Source organism: Haliotis rufescens, unplaced genomic scaffold (genome assembly GCF_023055435.1).
Source record: "Haliotis rufescens isolate VD_foot unplaced genomic scaffold, xgHalRufe1.0.p SCAF_6, whole genome shotgun sequence".
NCBI lineage: Eukaryota > Metazoa > Mollusca > Gastropoda > Lepetellida > Haliotidae > Haliotis > Haliotis rufescens.
The window spans coordinates 61,010,594-61,034,663 of NW_025964334.1; the positions used below are offsets into that span (position 1 = coordinate 61,010,594).

Consider the following 24,070-nt stretch of genomic DNA (forward strand, 5'->3'; position numbering starts at 1 on the left):
TGTAGTGTAGACGTTACAGGTTGGTGGTAATGTAGTGTAGACGTTACAGGTTGGTGGTGATGTAGTGTAGACGTTACAGGTTGGTGGTAATGTAGTGTAGACGTTACAGGTTGGTGGTGATGTAGTGTAGACGTTAAAGATTGGTGGTAATGTAGTGTAGACGTTACAGGTTGGTGGTGATGTAGTGTAGACGTTACAGGTTGGTGGTAATGTAGTGTAGACGTTACAGGTTGGTGGTGATGTAGTGTAGACGTTACAGGTTGGTGGTGATGTAGTGTAGACGTTAAAGGTCGGTGGTGATGTAGTGTAGACGTTACAGGTTGGTGGTGATGTAGTGTAGTCCTTACAGGTTGGTGGTGATGTAGTGTAGACGTTAAAGGTTGGTGGTAATGTAGTGTAGACGTAACAGGTTGGTGGTGATGTAGTGTAGACGTTAAAGATTGGTGGTGATGTAGTGTAGACGTTAAAGGTCGGTGGTGATGTAGTGTAGTCCTTACAGGTTGGTGGTGATGTAGTGTAGACGTTAAAGGTTGGTGGTAATGTAGTGTAGACGTAACAGGTTGGTGGTGATGTAGTGTAGACGTTAAAGGTTGGTGGTGATGTAGTGTAGACGTTACAGGTGAACACTGAAGAAACTTGATGCAATGTAGAAGTCATGAACGTTTACAATCCTGTTCTTGGTGCTAACATGAGAAGGGGCCAAGGCATCAAGTTAAGCGTGTGTGCAAGACGAACTCACGGGTGCTGTTTATCTCCAATAACAAACATGACTGTGGCCTCTGTTCAAGGTGTCGGGGTAGAAGATCCAGCTACTGGGGTCACGCTGCGGATGTGCATAAATAACATCGCATTTCCTATGATTAGTGACAGTAATTAAGATAAAAGAATAGTGTGCCAGCACAGAGAAAGTTCCGCAGATTGCAGATCTGAAAAATACAATTTCTGTTGCAGTGTCGTCATCAGATGGATTTGTTATCTGGTTACAGAAGATCTCGAGATTAAGAATTAAAGAATTTCAATTCCAACTTGCTTTGTGCCGCCGAAAATATGCACAAATAACCACATGCTTGTTTCTGTTTACTGGAATAAGCGTTGTGTACCCGCAGAGAGAAGATTATGCAAATTGCAGATGCCACATGGAATTTAGACGTGATCTGAAAAATAATATTTCTGTTGCTCTGCAGTGTCGTCATAGGCTGGAATTGTTATCTTGTCACAGAAGGTCTCGGGATTAAGAATAAAAGAATGTCAGTTCAAATTGCTTCTTTCTGTTAACTGTTAATAGTAATCACCCTCTCTCAGTGTGACCCTGCCTGTTACATTTGTCTCCATCCTCCTGTCTTCATCTTCCTCCAGATGGGGACATGTGTACCGGATGTGTCATGACGAACGGCGTCGGCTACGTCCCCCACCCCTCCGACTGTTCCCGATTCTATCAGTGCTACCACAGCGACGTCTCCACCACCGTCTCCCGAGAGAAGTCGTGCCCGACAGGTTTATACTGGAACCAGGCGGTACTGACGTGTGACTTCCCGGGGAATGTGCCGTGTGCACAAGGTGGGTATAGCCAGATGACGGCACAGTGTCAACTAGCAGACAGAAATACAGTTATACTGTTACCAGGTAACCAGTGACTTACCTGGATGCTTACCTGTAGATTTAGCTGCTGGCTTTAAGGGTTTAATGGACTCGTCCAATGGCCCGAGTGCTATGCAGTGGTCAGTACCCGTGCAGATCCGGGATAGAATAGGTCTTTAGCAACCCATGTGTGCCGTAAAAGGCGACTATGCTTGTCGTAAGAGGCGACAAACTGACTTGGTTGATGCATGTCATCGCATCCCAATTACGTAAATGGATGCTCATGATGTTAATCACTGAATTGTCTGGTCTAGACTCGATTATTTACAGACCGCCGTCATTAGGTGGAATATTGCTGAGTGCAGCGGTAAACAACAACACACAAACAACATTTCTTCTGATTTCGGCCAGGGTACATTTATATGTATGGGAGAAAACACGCCTCCGAGGTTTTGGTTGGAAATGAAAACACGAGGGATTTCCTGGCGACTGGGTGTTTACTTTTTCAACCGAAGGATAGTGTCTTACTCTGGCTTATAAACCGTCAAAAGAGTTTAATTTAAACAAAAAATCCAATTTACTTTACAATTGTAAAGCCTGTTTACATGTTCAACCAAAGCCAAGGAGGAGTGTTTTATCAAACAAATCTAAATACAAGAAGTTCCACAAAAAAGATCGTGATATCTTATTTGTGAAACAATACAATGGTCCGCGTTATAAGGGTAATTCGATCGAAGCGTGTGAGTGAAAGACAACGCGCAGCATGCACACATTCGAAGTCATGACAAGTAATATTGGACAGAAATGATCACCTTCTCCGGTGGCTCGGTGGGAAAGCAATGGGTTACAAAACTTCACACGATATGTGAGATTGCAGGTTCGATTCCTGTGATCCATAAGGAAAAGTTGCATTTCTTGTCTTTCGACGTTTGAAACACCAAATCTGCAACTCAACTCATCAGGTCTTACAAGGAAAACGTAAAACCTCAAACCAGGTCTTACAAGGAAAAATTAAAACCCCTACCAGGTCTAACAAGGAAAAAGTAAAACCTCATACCAAGTCTTAGTAGGAAAATGTAAAACCTCCCAGGGGGCTATTGTGCGGAAGGAGTTTACTACCTACAAGACAACAGGCAAACGTGGCAGCAGGTTTATAAATACAATCCCTCCCCTTTCATGTTGAATATGTTTTTCTCGCGGTTATTGCAGATGTGTGCGCTACAGGGAGGCCGCTGACTGTCGACTGCCGCAACTACTGGGACTGCAGTACCGGAAGTGCCACTGCCAAGTGCTGCCCACTATACCAGTCATACGATATCACTTCCGGGTCATGCAAGACGAATGTGACCTGTACTGTTGCTTGTCTAATGGCGGGAGATACTCCTGGTATGTAACTTCTTTGAAAGCCTACACTTAAAAATCGAAAGCTTGGTTCTTGCGAATTGCGCAACTCTTGTTTCAGTATGCAGTAGAGACTAGACAAGACTGGAGGACGTTGTTTTGAGTTCAACAATCGTGCACTGTTTATATGAAAGCCGTTTTCCGCAGGTCGAACGTTTCTTTTGTTCGAGATCATAGTCATTGTTAAAAAACATGCCTCTGAGGAATATACTAACGAAACAAAGTAACTGTGCTTCATATAAAGTTCAATAGAAGTACATTTATTCTTAAATTCAATAATGCATCTAATTTCAATACATATTCGTGCGTGTTAATTCACGGTGAACAATGTCTGCGTGTTTGTTGGGTGCTTATACAAGTTGTTTTTGAATGTGAACAGCACACAATCATTGTTTAGCTATCAGGTGCTCAGAAAAATATCATTGGTTAACTGTAAATAACGCTAACGCTATGCCACGGCTTGCTGGAAATCAACGTCTACCAGCCATAGGTATGCTGTAAACAGGAATGGCGAAAAACGGATAAAAGTTGCCGGATATTTTAATGTTCATCGAAACACAATATTATCTCTTTGGAGATATTATCTACAGCAGGGTAACACTTGTAACTTGCCACCGGTCGTCCACGACTGACGTCACGTCAACAAGACAACCATATTCGGTTGGTGCATCTACGCAATCGATACCAAACTGCGACATCAAGCGCCAACAGTTCCTGTGTTGAGGCCAATTAGAACCGTACGCAACCGGTTGATGGAGCACACCATCCGGCCCCGACGTCCAGCGATACGCCACATTTTGCTTCCACGTCACCGTCAGGCACCCCTAACTTAATGCAGACCTCATGTGAGGCTCCGAAGACAAGACAGGGACAGTATACTGTTCAAAGATGATTCCAGGTTTCACCTGGTGATGGTCGTGCAAGCACCTGCAGGCGTCAACAGGCGCCTTCAGGCGTCCAGGCGACGTTACTCAACGTCGTCAGTTTTCCGGTGGAAGTGTAATGATATGTGGTCGTATGAACTCATGGGAGAGCACGCTACCGACATTGTCAATTAAGTTTTTATACCGCCACTCTTTGAGGGCTTGTAGGTCTGTCTCATGTCGGGGCGATGGGGTAGCCTAGTGGTAAAAGCTTTCGCTCGTCACGCCGAAGACCCGGGTTCGATTCCCCACATGGGTACAATGTATGAAGCCCATTTCTGGTGTCCTCCGCCGTGATATTGCTGGAATATTGTTAAAAGCGGCGTAAAACCATACACACTCACTCACTGTCTCGTGTCACTTGGTAAGGGCTTTGTCAGTGAAACTGTTGTGATATGAAACGAATGACATAACATTTACACCACTTTTTATGAAGTACAGTTATGTTTTTTTCGCTGATGCACATGAAACACTTTGACCCACAGACGCCCCGTGTGACCTGCGTCCAGTGGCCGGAGACAAGCACGTGTTCGAGCAGCGGACATCAGCTGGCTCGTGGGTCCGTCACAGGTGCCCGCTCTTCACGGCGTACAGCGAGGGGAACTGTGGGTGTGCTTTTATTGCGCCGCAAAACTACAACAAAGGTTAGTGTTCCGACAAAGATTGGTGTTTAGACATTGTTCTACAAAGTATAAGAAAGACGTTCCGTGCTGTTAAATAGTTAATTTCCGGCTGCGTGGGACTACACTGCAGCGCACGCGACAAGTCTGTTTTATCAAATAACCCATGGCAAGTGGTGTTTCTATTGACAAAAGATTGAAAACATGTTTGTGTGTTTATTAGTTTCAACAAAATCAGTAATGGTACTCTCGTCTTACTGAATTTTCTGGTTCATCGATCACTTGATTGTGTGGTTTGTTTAAAGGCTGACGTCGCATGGCAGGAGTACTGCTGTGCCGCGTCAGGCAATCAATGCTTACCTTTTTTATGAAAATTGTATGAATTGCGGGTTCTACCGGTAGAGCAGGCCATACTTACCCTTTTCGCGAACACCTGGTGTCATTACTGATTTTCAGTGGGCCATTCATATAATTTTAACAGCTATTTGCCCTTTGCGCCAAGTGGAAACTGTTTCGGCAGAAAATCTAGGCTGGTTATTCATATTTATGTTGTGTGCAGCTTGCAGACCTGAGATGTATCTGCCATTTGACGTCAACACCGACGACATGTCCGGGAAGTCTGTGCACGTTGGTAACGAAGGCGTTACCGTCAGCCGCGGGAGTGCTGTGTTTGATGGCAAGAGCCGTCTTGTGGTCAATCGGTTCTCCAACGCATGGTTTGGGTCAACTGTGGTCATCACTCTCAGGTTCAAGGCCGCGGGATACGCGTCTCGCCACGCCCTCGTGTGTAACGGAGACTGTGGTGTGAGTCCCTCCCTCTACATCGGCAGCAACAGCGACAGCACAACTGAGTTCTTTGCCAAAACGTACAGCAGCCCTGCAGTCAACTTTACCCTCCCACAGTCCGTGAGTATAACACAATGGGTGCCTAGACACAACGTTACATTGCAAGATGTGATCTAAACGATATTTCGTTACAATCGGTGGATATGTACAACGCAAACAGACACAACTATTTAAAACAATATGTGATCAAGCACAACTTTATAAAACCTTATCTTATCAAACAACTAGATCAAACAGTATGTGATCAAACACAACTATATGAAACAGTATGTGATCAAACAACTATACAGAATAGCATGTGATCAAACAAAACTATATAAAACAATATGTGATCAAACACAACTATATAAAACAATATGTGATCAAACAAAACTTTATTAAAGAATATGTGATCAAACACAACTTTATAAAACAATATGTGATCAAACACAACTATATAAAACAATATGTGATCAAACAGCTATACAAAACATGTGATCAAACACAACTTTATAAAACAATATGTGATCAAACACAACTATATAAAACAATATGTGATCAAACAGCTATACAAAACAACATGTGATCAAACACAACTTTATAAAACAAAATGTGATCAAACACATATTTATAAAGCAATATGTGATCAAACACAACTTTATAAAACAATATGTGATCAAACACAACTATATAAAAGAATATGTGATCAAACACATCTATATAAAAGAATATGTGATCAAACACAACTATATAAAACAGTATGTGATCAAACACAACTATATAAAACAGTATGTGATCCAACAGCTATACAAAACAACATGTGATCAAACAACACCATATAATAGTGTGTGATCAAACAACTATATAAAACAATTTGTGATCAAACACAACTATATAAAACAAGATGTGATCAAACACAACTATATAAAGTAGTATGTGGTCAAACTCAACTATATAAAAAAGTATGTGATCAACCACAACTATAAAAACAGTATGCGATGAAACACAACTATATAAAACAGTGTCTAATCAAACACAACTATATAAAACAGTGTGTGATCAAACAACTATATAATACAGTATGTGATCAAACAACTATATGAAACTGTTTGTGATCAAACACAACTCTATCAAACAGCATATCATGAAATAAAAACTAACAACAAAATCTGTGTTGCCGCCATGGCGTGAGTGATGTGACACATGGAAGTGACATAAAATCTCACTTTATACACAACCCTTAGAACAATGTACATTTATCAGCGTCCAGTGGCCCTTCGTATTGGTGTCATGTGTCACATCTAGTTGCCACATAAATTACACACGTGTCGGGCCTTGTTGAGCCACAAAAGGCAAACAAATAACCCAAACACACATTGATACGGTTCGTGTCATAAGAATACTTCGTAAGAACGACAGTTCAAAAGGGAGAATCGACGTAAAAGGCATAGCGACTCCCCATGATATGACAACGAATGTCTTATTAAAAAACACGAACGCTGTCATGCACTACACACTTTTCGGGTCACTCAAAGCACTGAACACCTAGCCAAGTACTACCAGGTACGCCTTGAGTAGGACAAAGGGGGACCAGTATCGACAGCGTAATAGAGTACAAGTGATAAACTCAACTGGGGACCACAAACGTTTTGGGGACATTGTCAAACGTGTGTCCGGGCGTCAACATCATCACAATCCTATCTCCGCGGGAGAGTGGGCTGAATATTTCTCAACTTTATACACACATATTGAGACTCAGTGACTCATGTGATTCTCATGAATTGACAGCAGACATTCTTGACTGCCCGATAAAAAGATCAGAAATCAGAGACAGTATCCGTGCCTTAAAGAACAATAAATCAGCTGGAGTTGACCATATCATAAGCGAAAACCTAAACACTCCTCAGATGTCATTTCTCCTTACTTGGAGATTATATTCAATAGAATGAATGAAAATGGTGTTTTACCTGAAAATTGGTCATTAGGAATTATCATCCCAGTACGTAAGAAAGATGACGCAATGGTTCCAAATGAGTATCGAGCCATAAGCCTTCTGAGTGTCCTTAGAAAAGTATTCACGTCAGTTCTATGCAAGAGATTAGTTTTCTGTACAGACAAAGTTTGTGTTACTTCCGAATGCCAGTCAGGCTTTCGGAAGGGGTATTCCACTGTAGATAACGGTCTTGTCCTTAATGCTCTTGTACAATGATTCCTTTCACGTGAAGGGGGTAAGTTTTACGTCGCTTTTATTGACTTCCCTAGGGCGTTCGACTCCACGGGGAGTAAGTACAAAACTGGGAAGAATATTGCAATCAAACAACAAGGACGTTAAGGCATGTGTAAGGTCTAACAAGGTGTACGTCTGGGGCATTCGATCGCCCTTTGGGGGTCAGGCAAGGCTGTGTACTTTGCCCTTTCCTGTTCCAGTTCTTTATAAATGAAAATGTTCTTGAGATGGAAGAGGAGTATCCGTTTGGTGTACAGCTCCATCCAGGCATTAACCACATCCTTTTACTTGCAGATGATTTGATACTCGTTTGTGATAGTGTTTCTAACCTCCAGAAGAAATTAAGCGTCATTGAGAATTTGTGGGTTCATGTGTTGACTGTTGACTGTTTCAGGGAGGGGGATGGCAGGAGGTGGAGTATGTGCTGGCGGACGGAGCGCTACAGGGTCGTGCTGCTGGACTTTGGAGTTCGCACAACGCAACAGGTACAATGTCTCCCATGTCTGCAATAACACTGACTGAAACTACCTTCTTGTACCATATCCCTGTAACAACACGAGGTGTGTGGCGTTACCATGGCCGTGTTAGTTGGTGCTTATACATACAGACTGACCCGTGAAGATCCGGGTTAGAATATGTCTTCAGCAACCCATGCTTGCCGTAGAAGGTGAATATGCTTGTCGTTAGAGGCGACTAACGGGATCGGATGGTCAGACTCGCTGACTTGGTTTGTGCATGTCATCGCAACCCAATTGCTTAGATCGATGCCCAGGATGTTAATTACTGGATTGTCTGATCCAGACTCGATTATTTACGGACATATATGGTATACAACAAACGACAACAAAACAACAACAATACATAAAGACTACTGGTTAGTAGGCGGCAATACATGCAGGCAGCATTTGTAGCTGATTCGACATCAGAGCTTTCTGCGTCTGCAGAAACTCACGGACACGTCACATTCAAGTTAAATGTCAACAGTAAAGTAAGGCGCATACAAGGTGTGTCCATGGAAAGCAGGTGTGATGTGATACGTAACACCGTCTATCGGGAGTAGACTGTCTGTCTGGGAGCAGAGTAGACAGTTTCACCGAACACACAACGCTGATAACCAGCTAATGCCAATAGTGGTGCGCAAGTGATGTCATTAAACACTGTTTGATAAAGGTACAGTGTTTGTAAACATTATATCTGTTCACGTGTGAGTCATAAAGCATGAGACGGATGAGAGGAAGACCGTAAATCTCACTCTTCAATAAGCTCGACTATTCAGTTAGCTCGACTATTCAGTTAGCTCGACTATTCAATTAGCTCGACTATTCAGTTAGCTCGACTATACACTTAGCTCGACGATTCAGTGAGCTCGACTATGCAATAAGCAGTTAGCTCGAGTGAGTGAGTGGGTATGATTTTACGCCGCTTTTAGCAATATTCAAGCAATATCACGGCGGGGGACACTGTACCCATGTCGGGAATCGAACCCGGGGCTTCAGCGTGACCAGCAAACGCTTTAACCACTAGGCTTACCGACCGCCCCCAGTTAACTCGACTATACAGTGAGCTCGACTATTCAGTTAACTCGACTATACAGTTAGCTCGACAACACAATTAGCTCGACTATTCAGTGAGCTCGACTATTCAGTGAGTTCGACAATTCAGTTAGTTCGACTATTCAATAAGCTCAACTATTCAGTTAACTCGACTATACATTTAGCTCGACTATACAGTGAGCTCGAATATACAGTTAGCTCGACTATTCAGTGAGCTCGACCATACAGTTAGCTCGACTATTCAATGAGCTCGACTATTCAGTAAGCTCGACTATACAATAAGCTCGATTATTCAGTGAATTCGACTATTATTTAGCTCGACTATTCAGTTAGGTCGACTATACAAATAGCTCGACTATTCAATAAGCTCGATTATTCAGTGAGCTCGACTATTATTTAGCTCGACTATTCAGTTAGGTCGACAATTCAATGAGCATTTTCTTTCACGCTATTTTCATTTACTAAAACCACAATTTGATACAATCATTCAGCTTGTAGAAAAGGATACAAGCTGAATTAAGGGGTTACGTGTGGCCCAGTCGTCTAAAGCACCGCAATTCGCTGTGCAGACTTGCGTGTCTTGGGCATGCCAGAAATCTCTGACTGTGGATTCGAATCCCGTTCGCCCCGATTTTGCTTCTAGGTTTGTCGGCACCGTACCCGTGCTCGTGGGTTTCATTAAAGTTGTAAACGTCTGAGACATGTATTACTCATTAAGCTGACACGCCGTGATATAAAGCGGCGTTAAACCCAACTCACTTAAATTAATTAAATATTAAGTTTGGTCAATAGTTTACAGATTAACGTCGATTTAGCTGTTTTTCACATTCTGCTAACCATGCGAGTGTAGTTATGACACAAGGAGAAAATTCATGTTGATTCTCGATATCTGTGTGTTAATATGCCAGGGGGGTAAATATAATGTGTAGTGTGGTGTTCTATGTCAGGTTCACTTGAGACTCGACAGAGGGCGCTGATGATTGGAGGCTGTGAGGGAGCGGAGGGATTCCAGGGTCATATTGATCAGGTAGGTATATATATATATGTATAGGTTTCTAAGATGCTTCGCTAAAAGATCAAAAGCCCCGACACAACTTTATCCTTCGATAAAGTACACTTATTGAGTTACGATATAATGGACTGACGTCATGACGCTGTTCAAATTATCAAATACTGTATCCCTTGGTCATTTGCAGATAACTATGCAAATATTAAAGGTCAAGTAGAATCTACTTTCAATCTGAACATGTAACCATGGCGTCGTCCTTGTTTATCTCCACAGAGATACGTGTTATCAGTAATTACATTAGATACCGAAAATCAGTGTCCGACAAGGTGGTGGCTGAAGCTCTTCACAAAGGGAGGCAACTTTGGAACCATATCGTGCGACGAAGTGTTAACGAGGGCGCCAGCGGTATCAGTTTCAATACGTAGACCTCTGCGGCTTGGGTTCTTTTCAAGAATTTGAGATGGATTTGCCAGAGATATTTTACCTTGTTTCATTTCGTCGCTGCGTGGGACACCTGACTGCAATTCTTACGGTTAGACTCTAATCTAAATAAACGTGACGTCTCACGGAGTAGACCCGTGAAGATCCGGGGTAGAATAGGTCTTCAGCAACCCATGCTTGTCGTAACAGGCGACTAACGGGATCGGGTGGTCAGGCTCGCCGACTTGGTTAATACATGTCATCGTATACCAATTGCGTGGGTCGATGCTCATGATGTCAGTCACTGAATTGTCTGGTCGTGACTCGATAATTTACAAACCGCCGTCATACAGCTGGAATATTGCTGAGTGTGGTGACGTTTTACGGATTAGAGTAGCTTCCCTTTGTGTGCAGGCGGTTAATCTAACGGGCGGGCCAATGGATTGCCGGGTAAGGCGATCACTGACATTGAACTATTATGTGAAAGGCAATTGTCTTTTTGCCTTTACGATAGTTACGCCTCGCTGTGTAGTTAGGTCGCACATAGTGGTGGCTGAATACAATGTTTACAATGCATCCTGTGTTCCATCCCAAAACACACTCACGTGGTCTACACTTGAATATGTGACGCCACATTGTCAAGGCATGTATATTGGTATCATCTGTATATTATTAGATGTACCCCGAGTGCTACTGCCACAACAAATCTTACTAACATGTTTTGATATGACATTGTAAAATAATTGAAACAAATTTAAAATTGATAGAAAACATTTGTTCGATTGAGCTGAGGTTAACTGCTGTGTCAAGTGACTTTCACTGACTCGGAAAATGCGTGCATCTTTTTGCTTCGAAGCGGGCTCTAAGGGATTCATTCTCCAGCTCAGAAATCCACGTATAGCCTGTCTTGTACGTGGCGGGGTATAAGGGATTTAGCTCCCGCTCAGAAATGTATTTCCCTCCGAGGCAGGATACATATGATGTTATCAACATCACGTGAAACAATCAGATCTCATCATTCTGACATTGAGGGATGATAATCTCGCATACAGCCCCCTGACTTAACACTGATGTACATTACAGGTGGCAGTTTACTTCTGTAACCCTGGAACGGCCTGACCCTGGAACGGCCTGACCCTGGAACGGCCTGACCCTGGAACGCCCCAAGCACTGAATTCCCAGCGTTGAGATCCACAGCTTGTCCATCTTTGTGTCTTTCATGTGGATTATTTCACATTCGACAGATTTTTATATTTCTTTGTTAATAAAAGTCGTTAAGCAAACGTACAGTATGTTTATTATGAAAATACAAAGTTCATTGGTCGCATACATCACAATGATTGTACAGTAAGCCCGGCGATTGGAATATGACGCTTAAGAACCGGAAATCACAGATATACTATATAATCAATCAATTGTTTCTAATTCACAAACAACAATAAACACCAATTTGTCCCTCGACAGTTTCTGGTTAACGATGCCCAAGAGTGATCGCTGTAGCACTTCACTCCATCAGGTTCATTTCTGAAAGTGTTTTTTTTGTCCGAAGAAAAAGCCCCACAACAACTGCGTCCACAAAACACAAAATGGCCGCAACAGCTGACAACCCCATCGGCCAGTCAATTCGGCCCCCTGCGGTATCTCGTTTGGGGTAGCGCGTGAGTCCAGCACACTTCTTGGCGAATACCGCAATGCCCACCAATATGGCCGACCCTGGAACAATCAAGGAGGCCTTTAGATTCAACGACGGGAATCTTGAATGCATCTACCGATTCACCCAGATTCAGTTCAATTTGGATCAATCAAAAGTGGAATGTTTCTGATGCAATTCGACCCCCCCCCCCCCCCCCCCCCTCTGATTTCATTGACAAAGTCGAACTGAGAACATGTATATTATAAAGAATAATCCAAAGATACCAACAACAAACACTGCCTACATATACAACAACCAACACACAAACAATCTACAAACAACCTACATAGACAACAGCCTACATACACAACATCCTACATAGACAACAACCTACATAGACAACATCCTACATAGACGACAACCTACATAGACAACAACCTACATAGACAACAACTTACATATACAACAACCTATATAGACAACAATCTACATAGACAACAGCCTACATAGACAACAACCTACATAGACAACAGCCTACATAGACAACATCCTACATAGACAACAACCTACATAGACAACAGTCTACATAGACAACATCCTACATAGACGACAACCTACATAGACAACAACCTACATAGACAACATCCTACATAGACAACATCCTACATAGACAACAACCTACATAGACAACAACCTACGTAGACAACATCCTACATAGACGACAACCTACATAGACGACAACCTACATAGACAACAGCCTACATAGACAACAACCTATATAGACAACAATCTATATAGACAACAATCTACATGGACAACATCCTACATAGACAACAACCTATATAGACAACAATCTATATAGACAACAATCTACATAGACGACAACCTACATAGACAACAACCTATATAGACAACAACCTACATAGACAACAACCTACATAGACAACAGTCTATATAGACAACAATCTATATAGACAACAGTCTATATAGACGACAACCTACATAGACAACAACCTATATAGACAACAACCTATATAGACAACAATCTATATAGACAACAATCTACATGGACAACATCCTACATAGACAACAACCTACATAGACAACAGCCTACATAGACAACAGTCTACAAAGACAACAACCTACATAGACAACAGCCTACATAGACAACAACCTACATAGACAACAACCTACATAGACAACAGCCTACATAGACAACAACCTACATAGACAACAACCTACATAGACAACAACCTACATGGATAAAAACCTACATAGACAACAGTCTACATAGACAACAACCTACATAGACACCAACCTACATAGACAACAGCCTACATAGACAACAACCTACATAGACAACAGCCTACATAGACAACAGTCTACATAGACAACAGCCTACATAGACAACAACCTACATAGACAACAACCTACATAGACAACAATCTACATAGACAACAGCCTACATAGACAACAACCTACATAGACAACAGCCTACATAGACAACAGCCTACATAGACAACAGTCTACAAAGACAACAACCTACATAGACAACAGCCTACATAGACAACAACCTACATAGACAACAACCTACATAGACAACAGCCTACGTAGACAACAGTCTACATAGACAACAGTCTACATAGACAACAGCCTACATAGAACAACAGCCTACATAGACAACAGTCTACATAGACAACAACCTACATAGACAACAACTTACATTAAACAGCCTACGTAGACAACAGTCTACATAGACAACAGCCTACATATACAACAACTTACATAGACCACAGCCTACATAGACAACAACCTACATAGACAACAGCCTACATAGACGACAACCTACATAGACAACAACCTAAATAGACAACAGCCTACATAGACAACAACCTACATAGACAACAGCCTACATAGACAACAACCTACATAGACAACAACCTAAATAGACAACAGCCTATATAGACAACAGTCTACATAGACAACAGTCTACATAGACAACAATCTAAATAGACGACAAACTTCATAGACAACACCCTACATAGACAACAACCTACATAGACAACAACCTACATAGACAACAACCAACATAGACTACAGCCTACATAGACAACAACCTAAATAGACAACAACCTACATAAACAACACCCTACATAGACAACAGCCTACATAGACAACAGCCTACATAGACAACAGCCTACATAGACACAAACAACATAGACTACAGCCTACATAGACAACAACCTACATAGACAACAACCTACATAAACAACACCCTACATAGACAACAGCCTACATAGACAACAGCCTACATAGACAACAGCCTACATAGACACAAACAACATAGACTACAGCATACATAGACAACAACCTACATAGACTACAGCATACATAGACAACAACCTACATAGACTACAGCATACATAGACAACAACCTACATAGACTACAGCATACATAGACAACAACCTACATAGACTACAGCATACATAGACAACAACCTACATAGACAACAACCTACATAGACAACAACCTACATAGACAACAACCTACATAGACGACAACCTACATAGACAACAACCTACATAGACAACAACCTACATAGACAACAACCTACATAGACAACAGCATACATAGACAACAACCTACATAGACAACAACCTACATAGACAACAACCTACATAGACAACAACCTACATAGACAACAACCAACATAGACTACAGCATACATAGACAACAGTCTACATAGACAACAACCAACATAGACTACAGCATACATAGACAACAGCCTACATAGACAACAACCTACATAGACAACAACCTACATAGACAACAACCTACATAGACAACAACCAACATAGACTACAGCATACATAGACAACAGTCTACATAGACAACAACCTACATAGACAACAGCATACATAGACTACAGCATACATAGACTACAGCATACATAGACAACAACCTACATAGACTACAGCATACATAGACAACAGTCTACATAGACAACAGTCTACATAGACAACAGTCTACATAGACTACAGCATACATAGACTACAGCCTACATAGACAACAACCTACATAGACTACAGCATACATAGACTACAGCATACATAGACAACAGTCTACATAGACAACAACCTACATAGACAACAGCATACATAGACTACAGCATACATAGACTACAGCATACATAGACAACAACCTACATAGACTACAGCATACATAGACAACAACCTACATAGACAACAACCTACATAGACAACAACTTACATAGACAACAGTCTACATAGACAACAGTCTACATAGACTACAGCATACATAGACTACAACCTACATAGACAACAACCTACATAGACTACAGCATACATAGACTACAGCATACATAGACAACAGTCTACATAGACAACAACCTACATAGACAACAGCATACATAGACTACAGCATACATAGACTACAGCATACATAGACAACAACCTACATAGACAACAACCTACATAGACAACAACCTACATAGACAACAACCTACATAGACAACACCCTACATAGACAACAGCATACATAGACAACAGTCTACATAGACAACAGTCTACATAGACAACAGCATACATAGACAACAACCTACATAGACAACAACCTACATAGACAACAGCATACATAGACAACAGTCTACATAGACAACACGCAATAGAGAAAAGAACGATGGATGTAGGACTTACCAGCTCCCGCCATTAAACAAACAAACAGCCGGCACAGTACCACAGACCACTTGTTTTTGAACACTGACAGAACATAGCAAGCCACCGCTAGAGCCGCGAACACAGCAGCTCCGACTTCGAAAACCTTCGTCACTTGCAGCCAGGCTGAAAAAGAACATGGTTAGATCAAGTTTACTTAAACTTTGTTTCTTTGTTTGTTTTTTAACCCCGCACTCAGCAATATTCCAGCTATATGACGGGTGTCTGTAATTAATCGAGTCTTGACCAGACAATCCAGCGATTGACATCATGATCATCGATCCACGCAATTGGGATACGATGACATGCATCAACCAAGTCACCGATCCTGACCTCCCGATCCGTTAGTCGCCTCTTACGACAAGCATGGTTGCCTATTAGGGCAACATGGGTTGCTGAAGACGGATCTTCAGGGGTCAACTTTAGTTGTGAATAGAACCCTCATATGTTACTATCCAGTTGACTTCAGTTGCGCTGCAAATTGAGGACATATGTTGTGTGTGGTTTCCCAAATCCGACATATTTGAGTGAATGGGTGTCTTCAACATATTTGAGTGAATGGGTGTCTTCAACATATTGGCGTGAATGGCTGTCCCCGACATATTAGAGTGAATGTGTGTCCCGACATATTTGAGTAAATGGGTGTCCCCGACATATTGGAGTGAATGGGTGTCCCCGACATATTTGAGTGACTGTGTGTCCCCGACAAACTGGAGTGAATGGGTGTCCCTGACATATTTGAGTGAATGGGTGTCCCCGACATATTTGAGTGAATGTGTGTCCCCGACATATTGGAGTGAATGGGTGTCCCCGACAAACTGGAGTGAATGGGTGTCCCCGACATATTGGAGTGAATGTGTGTCCCCGACATATTGGAGTGAATGTGTGTCCCCGACAAACTGGAGTGAATGGGTGTCCCCGACATATTGGAGTGAATGGGTGTCCCCGACAAACTGGAGTGAATGTGTGTCTCCGACATATTGGAGTGAATGGGTGTCCCCGACATATTGGAGTGAATGGGTGTCCCCGACAAACTGGAGTGAATGGGTGTCCCCGACATATTGGAGTGAATGTGTGTCCCCGACAAACTGGAGTGAATGGGTGTCCCCGACATATTGGAGTGAATGGGTGTCCCGACAAACTGGAGAGAATGGGTGTCCCTGACATATTTGAGTGAATAGGTGTCCCCGACAAACTGGAGTGAATGGGTGTCCCTGACATATTGGAGTGAATGGGTGTCCCCGACATATTGGAGTGAATGGGTGTCCATGACATATTGGAGTGAAGGGGTGTCCCCGACATATTGGAGTGAAGGGGTGTCCCCGACATATTTGAGTGAATGGGTGTCCCCGACATATTGGAGTGAATGGGTGTCCCCGACAAACTGGAGTGAATGGGTGTCCCTGACATTTTTGAGTGAATGTGTGTCCCCGACATATTGAAGTGAATGGGTGTCCCCGACAAACTGGAGTGAATGGGTGTCCCCGACATATTGGAGTGAATGTGTGTCCCCGACATATTGGAGTGAATGTGTGTCCCCAACAAACTGGAGTGAATGGGTGTCCCCGACATATTGGAGTGAATGGGTGTCCCCGACAAACTGGAGTGAATGTGTGTCTCCGACATATTGGAGTGAATGGGTGTCCCCGACATATTGGAGTGAATGGGTGTCCCCGACATATTGGAGTGAATGGGTGTCCCCGACAAACTGGAGTGAATGGGTGTCCCCGACATATTGGAGTGAATGTGTGTCCCCGACATGTTGGAGTGAATGGGTGTCCCCGACATATTTGAGTGAATGTGTGTCCCCGACATATTGGAGTGAATGGGTGTCCCCGACAAACTGGAGTGAATGTGTGTCCCCGACATATTGGAGTGAATGTGTGTCCCCGACATATTGGAGTGAATGTGTGTCCCCGACAAACTGGAGTGAATGGGTGTCCCCGACATATTGGAGTGAATGGGTGTCCCCGACAAACTGGAGTGAATGTGTGTCTCCGACATATTGGAGTGAATGGGTGTCCCCGACATATTGGAGTGAATGGGTGTCTCCGACAAACTGGAGTGAATGGGTGTCCCCGACATATTGGAGTGAATGTGTGTCCCCGACAAACTGGAGTGAATGGGTGTCCCTGACATATTGGAGTGAATGGTTGTCCCGACAAACTGGAGTGAATGGGTGTCCCCGACATATTTGAGTGAATGTGTGTCCCCGACAAACTGGAGTGAATGGGTGTCCCTGACATATTGGAGTGAATGGGTGTCCCCGACATATTGGAGTGAATGGGTGTCCCCGACATATTTGAGTGAAGGGGTGTCCCCGACATATTGGAGTGAAGGGGTGTCCCCGACATATTTGAGTGAATGGGTGTCCCCGACATATTGGAGTGAATGGGTGTCCCCGACATATTGGAGTGAATGGGTGTCCCCGACATATTGGAGTGAATGGGTGTCCCTGACATGTTGGAGTGAATATGTGTCCCCGACATATTGGAGTGAATGTGTGTCCCCGACATGTTGGAGTGAATGTCAGTGTGTTTGAAATGCTGGTGTGAATGTTGATCCTCAGTTGACACTCAGATAATAATGACAATATTGGCAGGATTTAAGGACGAATATCAAGAATAGAGATTGTAATCCATTAGTGAACCATGCCTTCAACATAAGTGAACCGACTTCTAAATGTCACGCTTCGCTTGTGTGCACAGTGGACGTATTATCTGGACATGGCTGCTGTATCTCATTGAAGTCGGTGTGTACAATTATACTCACGAATAGTGAATCGTGTCTTCATTTGAAATGTTTCATCTCAAATCATGACCATACTTAGAGCTAGAGGAATCACTGTCAAGTGGTTCCACAAAAAGTCGAAATAAAGACACATAATGACAGAATTAAAGCGGTCTATGAGCGTGACGTGCTTCAGCGCAGAGCGTGCGCACGGATATAATGGTTATTAGGTCGTATTTAAAACTCCTAATACTGTGTACTTTACAGAGTCACATTTTATCACGCACCGCAGCGTCATTGTGGAACTACTTTCAGGAAAAAGAGAAGCTCCACCGAAGCAAATGTTTGTTGAAGCCATTTGACATGTACCTTACGTTAATACATAAATGGGTGCACGGGTGGCCCAGTCGTCTAAGTCGCCGCAATTCGCTGTTTAGCGTTGCCTCCCTTGGGCGCGCCAGAAACCTGTGATTGTGGGTTCGAATCCCGGTTTCTCACCGATTATGTTTCTAGGTTTGTCAGCACCATACCCGTGCTCGTGGGTTTCACCGAAGTGGTAAACGTCTAAGACCTACGTAATTTTGGGCTTTCCTCCTACATTAAGCTAACACGGCGTGATATAACTGGAATACTGTTAAAAGCGGCGTTAAACCCAACTCACTCACTGATATCGTCCTGATATTGAACATATATCATTGTGTTAATTGATCATTGTTTATCTCCCACTATTGATGGAACACTGTTTATATCATACCGTCACTGGAACAGTGTTTATGTCATACCGTTACTGGAACAGTGTTTATGTCATACCGTTACTGGAACACTGTTTATCTCATACCGTTACTGGAACAGTGTTTATGTCATACCGTTACTGGAACACTGTTTATTTCATACCGTTACTGGAACACTGTTTATGTCATACCGTTACTGGAACAGTGTTTATTTCATACCGTTACTGGAACACTGTTTATGTCATACCGTTACTGGAACACTGTTTATGTCATACCGTTACTGGAACACTGTTTATGTCATACCGTTACTGGAACAATGTTTATCTCATACCGTTACTGGAACACTGTTTATGTCATACCGTTACTGGAACACTGTTTATGTCATACCGTTACTGGAACAGTGTTTATGTCATACCGTTACTGGAACAGTGTTTATGTCATACCGTTACTGGAACACTGTTTATTTCATACCGTTACTGGAACACTGTTTATGTCATACCGTTACTGGAACAGTGTTTATTTCATACCGTTACTGGAACACTGTTTATGTCATACCGTTACTGGAACACTGTTTATGTCATACCGTTACTGGAACACTGTTTATGTCATACCGTTACTGGAACAATGTTTATCTCATACCGTTACTGGAACACTGTTTATGTCATACCGTTACTGGAACACTGTTTATGTCATACCGTTACTGGAACACTGTTTATATCATACCGTTACTGGAACAGTGTTTATGTCATACCGTTACTGGAACACTGTTTATGTCATACCGTTACTGGAACACTGTTTATGTCATACCGTGACTGGAACACTGTTTATGTCATACCGTTACTGGAACACTGTTTATGTCATACCGTTACTGGAACACTGTTTATCTCATACCGTTACTGGAACACTGTTTATATCATACCGTTACTGGAACACTGTTTATGTCATACCGTTACTGGAACACTGTTTATGTCATACCGTTACTGGAACACTGTTTATTTCATACCGTTACTGGAACACTGTTTATTTCATACCGTTACTGGAACAGTGTTTATTTCATACCGTTACTGGAACACTGTTTATGTCATACCGTTACTGGAACACTGTTTATTTCATACCGTTACTGGAACACTGTTTATGTCATACCGTTACTGGAACAATGTTTATCTCATACCGTTACTGGAACACTGTTTATGTCATACCGTTACTGGAACACTGTTTATGTCATACCGTGACTGGAACACTGTTTATGTCATACCGTTACTGGAACACTGTTTATGTCATACCGTTAATGTAGCACTGTTCTTCTGAAACTGTTAGTGGGACATTCTTCATCTCATGTTGTTCATACGACAATGTTCATGGACCACTGTTTATCTCACAGCGTTTCTTGATCACTGTTTAACTGATACTGTTAAAGTGACACTGTTCATCTCATACTATTAATGGACCGCAATTGATTTCATACCGTTGATGGATCTTGTTAATTTGCTTCTGTTAATAGAAGACTGTTACTCTGATGAGAAGCGACTATGGGTGTTATGGGATTCAATGTGACGAGGCAAAGCCTACTTGGAAGTAGTTTCTGAGCTGACTTGTCGGACGTAGGTTATTTTACATATAGGTGTCTTGTGTCTTGTGTTATATTTAAAATATACATAAGGTGCCCCGTGTTGTATTTAAAATAGACGTAAGGTGCCCTGTGTTGTATTTAAAATATACATAAGGTGCCCCGTGTTGTATTTAAAATAGACGTAAGGTGCCCTGTGTTATATTTAAAATATACATAAGGTGCCCCGTGTTGTATTTAAAATAGACGTAAGGTGCCCTGTGTTGTATTTAAAATATACATAAGGTGCCCCGTGTTGTATTTAAAATAGACGTAAGGTGCCCTGTGTTGTATTTAAAATATACATAAGGTGCCCTGTGTTGTATTTAAAATAGACGTAAGGTGCCCTGTGTTGTATTTAAAATATACATAAGGTGCCCCGTGTTGTATTTAAAATAGACGTAAGGTGCCACGTTTTGAAGAAACGACAGACGTAAGGTGCCCTGTGTTGTATTTAAAATAGACGTAAGGTGCCCTGTGTTGTATTTAAAATAGACGTAAGGTGCCCTGTGTTGTATTTAAAATAGACGTAAGGTGCCACGTTTTGAAGAAACGACAGACGTAAGGTGCCCCGTGTTGTATTTAAAATAGACGTAAGGTGCCCTGTGTTGTATTTAAAATATACATAAGGTGCCCCGTGTTGTATTTAAAATAGACGTAAGGTGCCCTGTGTTGTATTTAAAATATACATAAGGTGCCCCGTGTTGTATTTAAAATAGACGTAAGGTGCCCCGTTTTGAAGAAACGACAGACGTAAGGTACCCTGTGTTGTATTTAAAATAGACGTAAGGTGCCCTGTGTTGTATTTAAAATAGACGTAAGGTGCCCTGTGCTGTATTTAAAACAGACGTAAGGTGCCCTGTGTTGTATTTAAAATAGACGTAAGGTGCCCTGTGTTGTATTTAAAATAGACGTAAGGAGCCCTGTGTTGTATTTAAAATATACGTAAGGTGCCCTGTGTTGTATTTAAAATATACTTCAGGTACCATGTGTTGTATTTAAAATATACGTAAGGTGCCTTGCGTTATATTTGTAATATTTTTTGTTTGTTTGTTTTTTGTTGTTGTTTAATGCCGCACTCAGCAACGTTCCAGCAAGATGACGGCGGTCTGAAAATAATCGAATCTGGACCAGGTAATGCAGTGATTGACATCATGAGCATCGATCAACGCAATAGGGATACGGTAATATGCATCAACCAAGTGAGTGATCCTGAACATCCGATCTTCACAGGTTGCTGAAGACTTATTCAACCCCGGATCTTTACGGGTCTAAATATATGTAAGATGTTCTGCGTTGAATTTGAAATAGACGCAAGGTGTCATGTTTTGTAGTTCACCAGACGTAATGTGCCATGTTTTGTATTTAAAATAGACGTAATGTGCCCGGTGTTGTATTTAAAATAGACGTAAGGGCCCTGTTTTGTAGTTACAACAGACGGATCTTTACCCCGTCCCCTTCCAATCTTCACCTTACATCTGTTGTAACTACAAAACAGAGGAAACCTTACGTCTATTGTTAACACAAAACATAGCACCTTATGTCTATAATAATACAACACATGGCATCTTACGTCTGTTGTAAATTCAACACTTGACACCTTACGTCTATTGTAACCACAAAACATAGCACCTTATGTCTATTATTAATACAACACATGGCATCTTACGTCTGTTGTAACCACAAAACATGGCAGCTAACGTCTAGGTTTCATGTGTTGTATTTACAATGGATGTAAGGTGCCATGTGTTGTATTTAAAATAGACGTAAGGTGTCATGTGTTGTATTTATAATAGAAGCAAGCTGCCATGTTTTGTAGTTACAACAGACGTAAGGTGTCCGGTGTTGTATTTAAAATAGACGTAAGGTGTCATGTGTTGTATTTATAATAGAAGCAAGCTGCCATGTTTTGTAGTTACAACAGACGTAAGGTGTCCTGTGTTGCATTTTAAATAGACGTAAGGTGTCATGTGTTGTGTTTAATATGGACGTAAAATGCCATGTGTTGTGATCGAAATAGCGTAAGGTGCTATGTTTTGTATTTACAATAGACGTAAGATGCCCTGTTTTGTAGTTACAACAGGCGTAGGGTGACAAGTGTTATGTATAAAAGGTTTCCCAAGGTGTTGTAGTTACATTAAAGGTTATGTACCCCAGAGTGTTGTAGCTACGTTGATGAACAGGACGTTGGAAGTCCAAGGAGGTCAGAACTTACCGAAGGTGCCTGTAGCATCTGTGACTTTCTCCGTGCAGTCATCAGCCACACATGATATCGTCCTCCATATTCCGTACTTGAGGGTGAGGTTGGAAGGGGGACGGGGTTCGACGATCCACCACCCGGGGGTGAGGAGGCCCGACAGTTGGAAGGCAATAGACAGAGACGCCAGGAACATGGCCACCAGATCTATTGACAGCATTGTACCTTGACTGCTGGGCACGTGACGAGTGTACGTAACGGCACAAGCCCCAAAAATTAACAATAATTTAACGTTGCTAACGTTGATATGCAGAACTACATTCTTGAACGGGATTACTTGAGAAATCCCGGAGTGTCGGACGAATAAAGTTCCATCACTGTAAGCCGAGTGTGCACAGGATCGCCAACAGGGGTTGTGTGTTGTTGGACGACCACAGCCAACTGACTGGCCGGACACCGACACACAGATCCGGGCGGCTTACGACGACATCAGGGGGGAGATGATTGTAAGAGCCTTGTGGATGGATTGAGCAGTGGTGGCGGCACGGGCGTGATGCAAGGCGCCTCACGTGGCTCACTGTACGTGAGGAAGTCGCCGGGCGGGAAGCAGAGTAGAGGGAAGTTAACGTGAACTAATTGCGTGAGGGAGAGTGAAGAGTGTTTACTTTAGGATCAAGAGATCAAATATTCAACAGAAATAGTATTAACATTACAAGCTCCATAAGCCTATTAGCCGAGAATCTAAGTCCCTTTATATCAAAATAAACCAGATATTCCGTTACGAGTGTAGCAAGTCGGAGATGAGCCGTCGTGGTCAGGTCTAGATTACACAAAAAAAAGGTAGTCGTGAATTATAAGTATGGGATTACATGAATAGAGAGA

General features: G+C 42.2%; 2 protein-coding genes across 3 annotated transcripts in view; one reads left to right on the top strand and one right to left on the bottom strand.

The window, feature by feature from the left end:
* The window catches only part of LOC124124839 (mucin-4-like), a 26,905-nt gene extending 15,066 nt beyond the window's left edge, over positions 1-11,839 (top strand). Inside the window, exons 5-12 of one of the 2 annotated variants that reach the window (XM_046488125.2) lie at positions 1,357-1,557; positions 2,788-2,964; positions 4,388-4,546; positions 5,082-5,428; positions 7,969-8,059; positions 10,075-10,154; positions 11,640-11,658; positions 11,691-11,839. In XM_046488125.2, the coding sequence (XP_046344081.2) occupies positions 1,357-1,557; positions 2,788-2,964; positions 4,388-4,546; positions 5,082-5,428; positions 7,969-8,059; positions 10,075-10,154; positions 11,640-11,658; positions 11,691-11,707 (1,091 nt within the window). In that variant the 3' untranslated portion in view covers positions 11,708-11,839. Of the gene's footprint in view, positions 1-1,356; positions 1,558-2,787; positions 2,965-4,387; positions 4,547-5,081; positions 5,429-7,968; positions 8,060-10,074; positions 10,155-11,639 lie in introns of both variants that reach the window. The other variant, XM_046488126.2, reaches the window with a different exon arrangement.
* LOC125374609 lies at positions 11,834-23,747 on the bottom strand. Its single transcript, XM_048385556.1, has 3 exons — positions 23,207-23,747; positions 15,907-16,050; positions 11,834-12,269 (listed from the first exon to the last, which is right to left on the bottom strand). Exons 1-3 carry the CDS (start codon positions 23,406-23,408, stop codon positions 12,061-12,063), a joined length of 555 nt encoding a protein of 184 aa, XP_048241513.1. The 5' UTR covers positions 23,409-23,747; the 3' UTR covers positions 11,834-12,060.
* Between the last annotated feature and the right edge of the window lie 323 nt (positions 23,748-24,070).

Excerpts from the sequence above, each read along its gene's own strand:
- LOC125374609 (XM_048385556.1), bottom strand. The coding sequence starts at position 23,408 with ATGCTGTCAATAGATCTGGTGGCCATGTTCCTGGCGTCTCTGTCTATT. Across the intron at positions 16,051-23,206 it reads AGATGCTACAGGCACCTTCG|CCTGGCTGCAAGTGACGAAG; the intron begins GTAAGTTCTGAC and ends GTTCTTTTTCAG. Across the intron at positions 12,270-15,906 it reads TTGTTTAATGGCGGGAGCTG|GGTCGGCCATATTGGTGGGC; the intron begins GTAAGTCCTACA and ends TGATTGTTCCAG.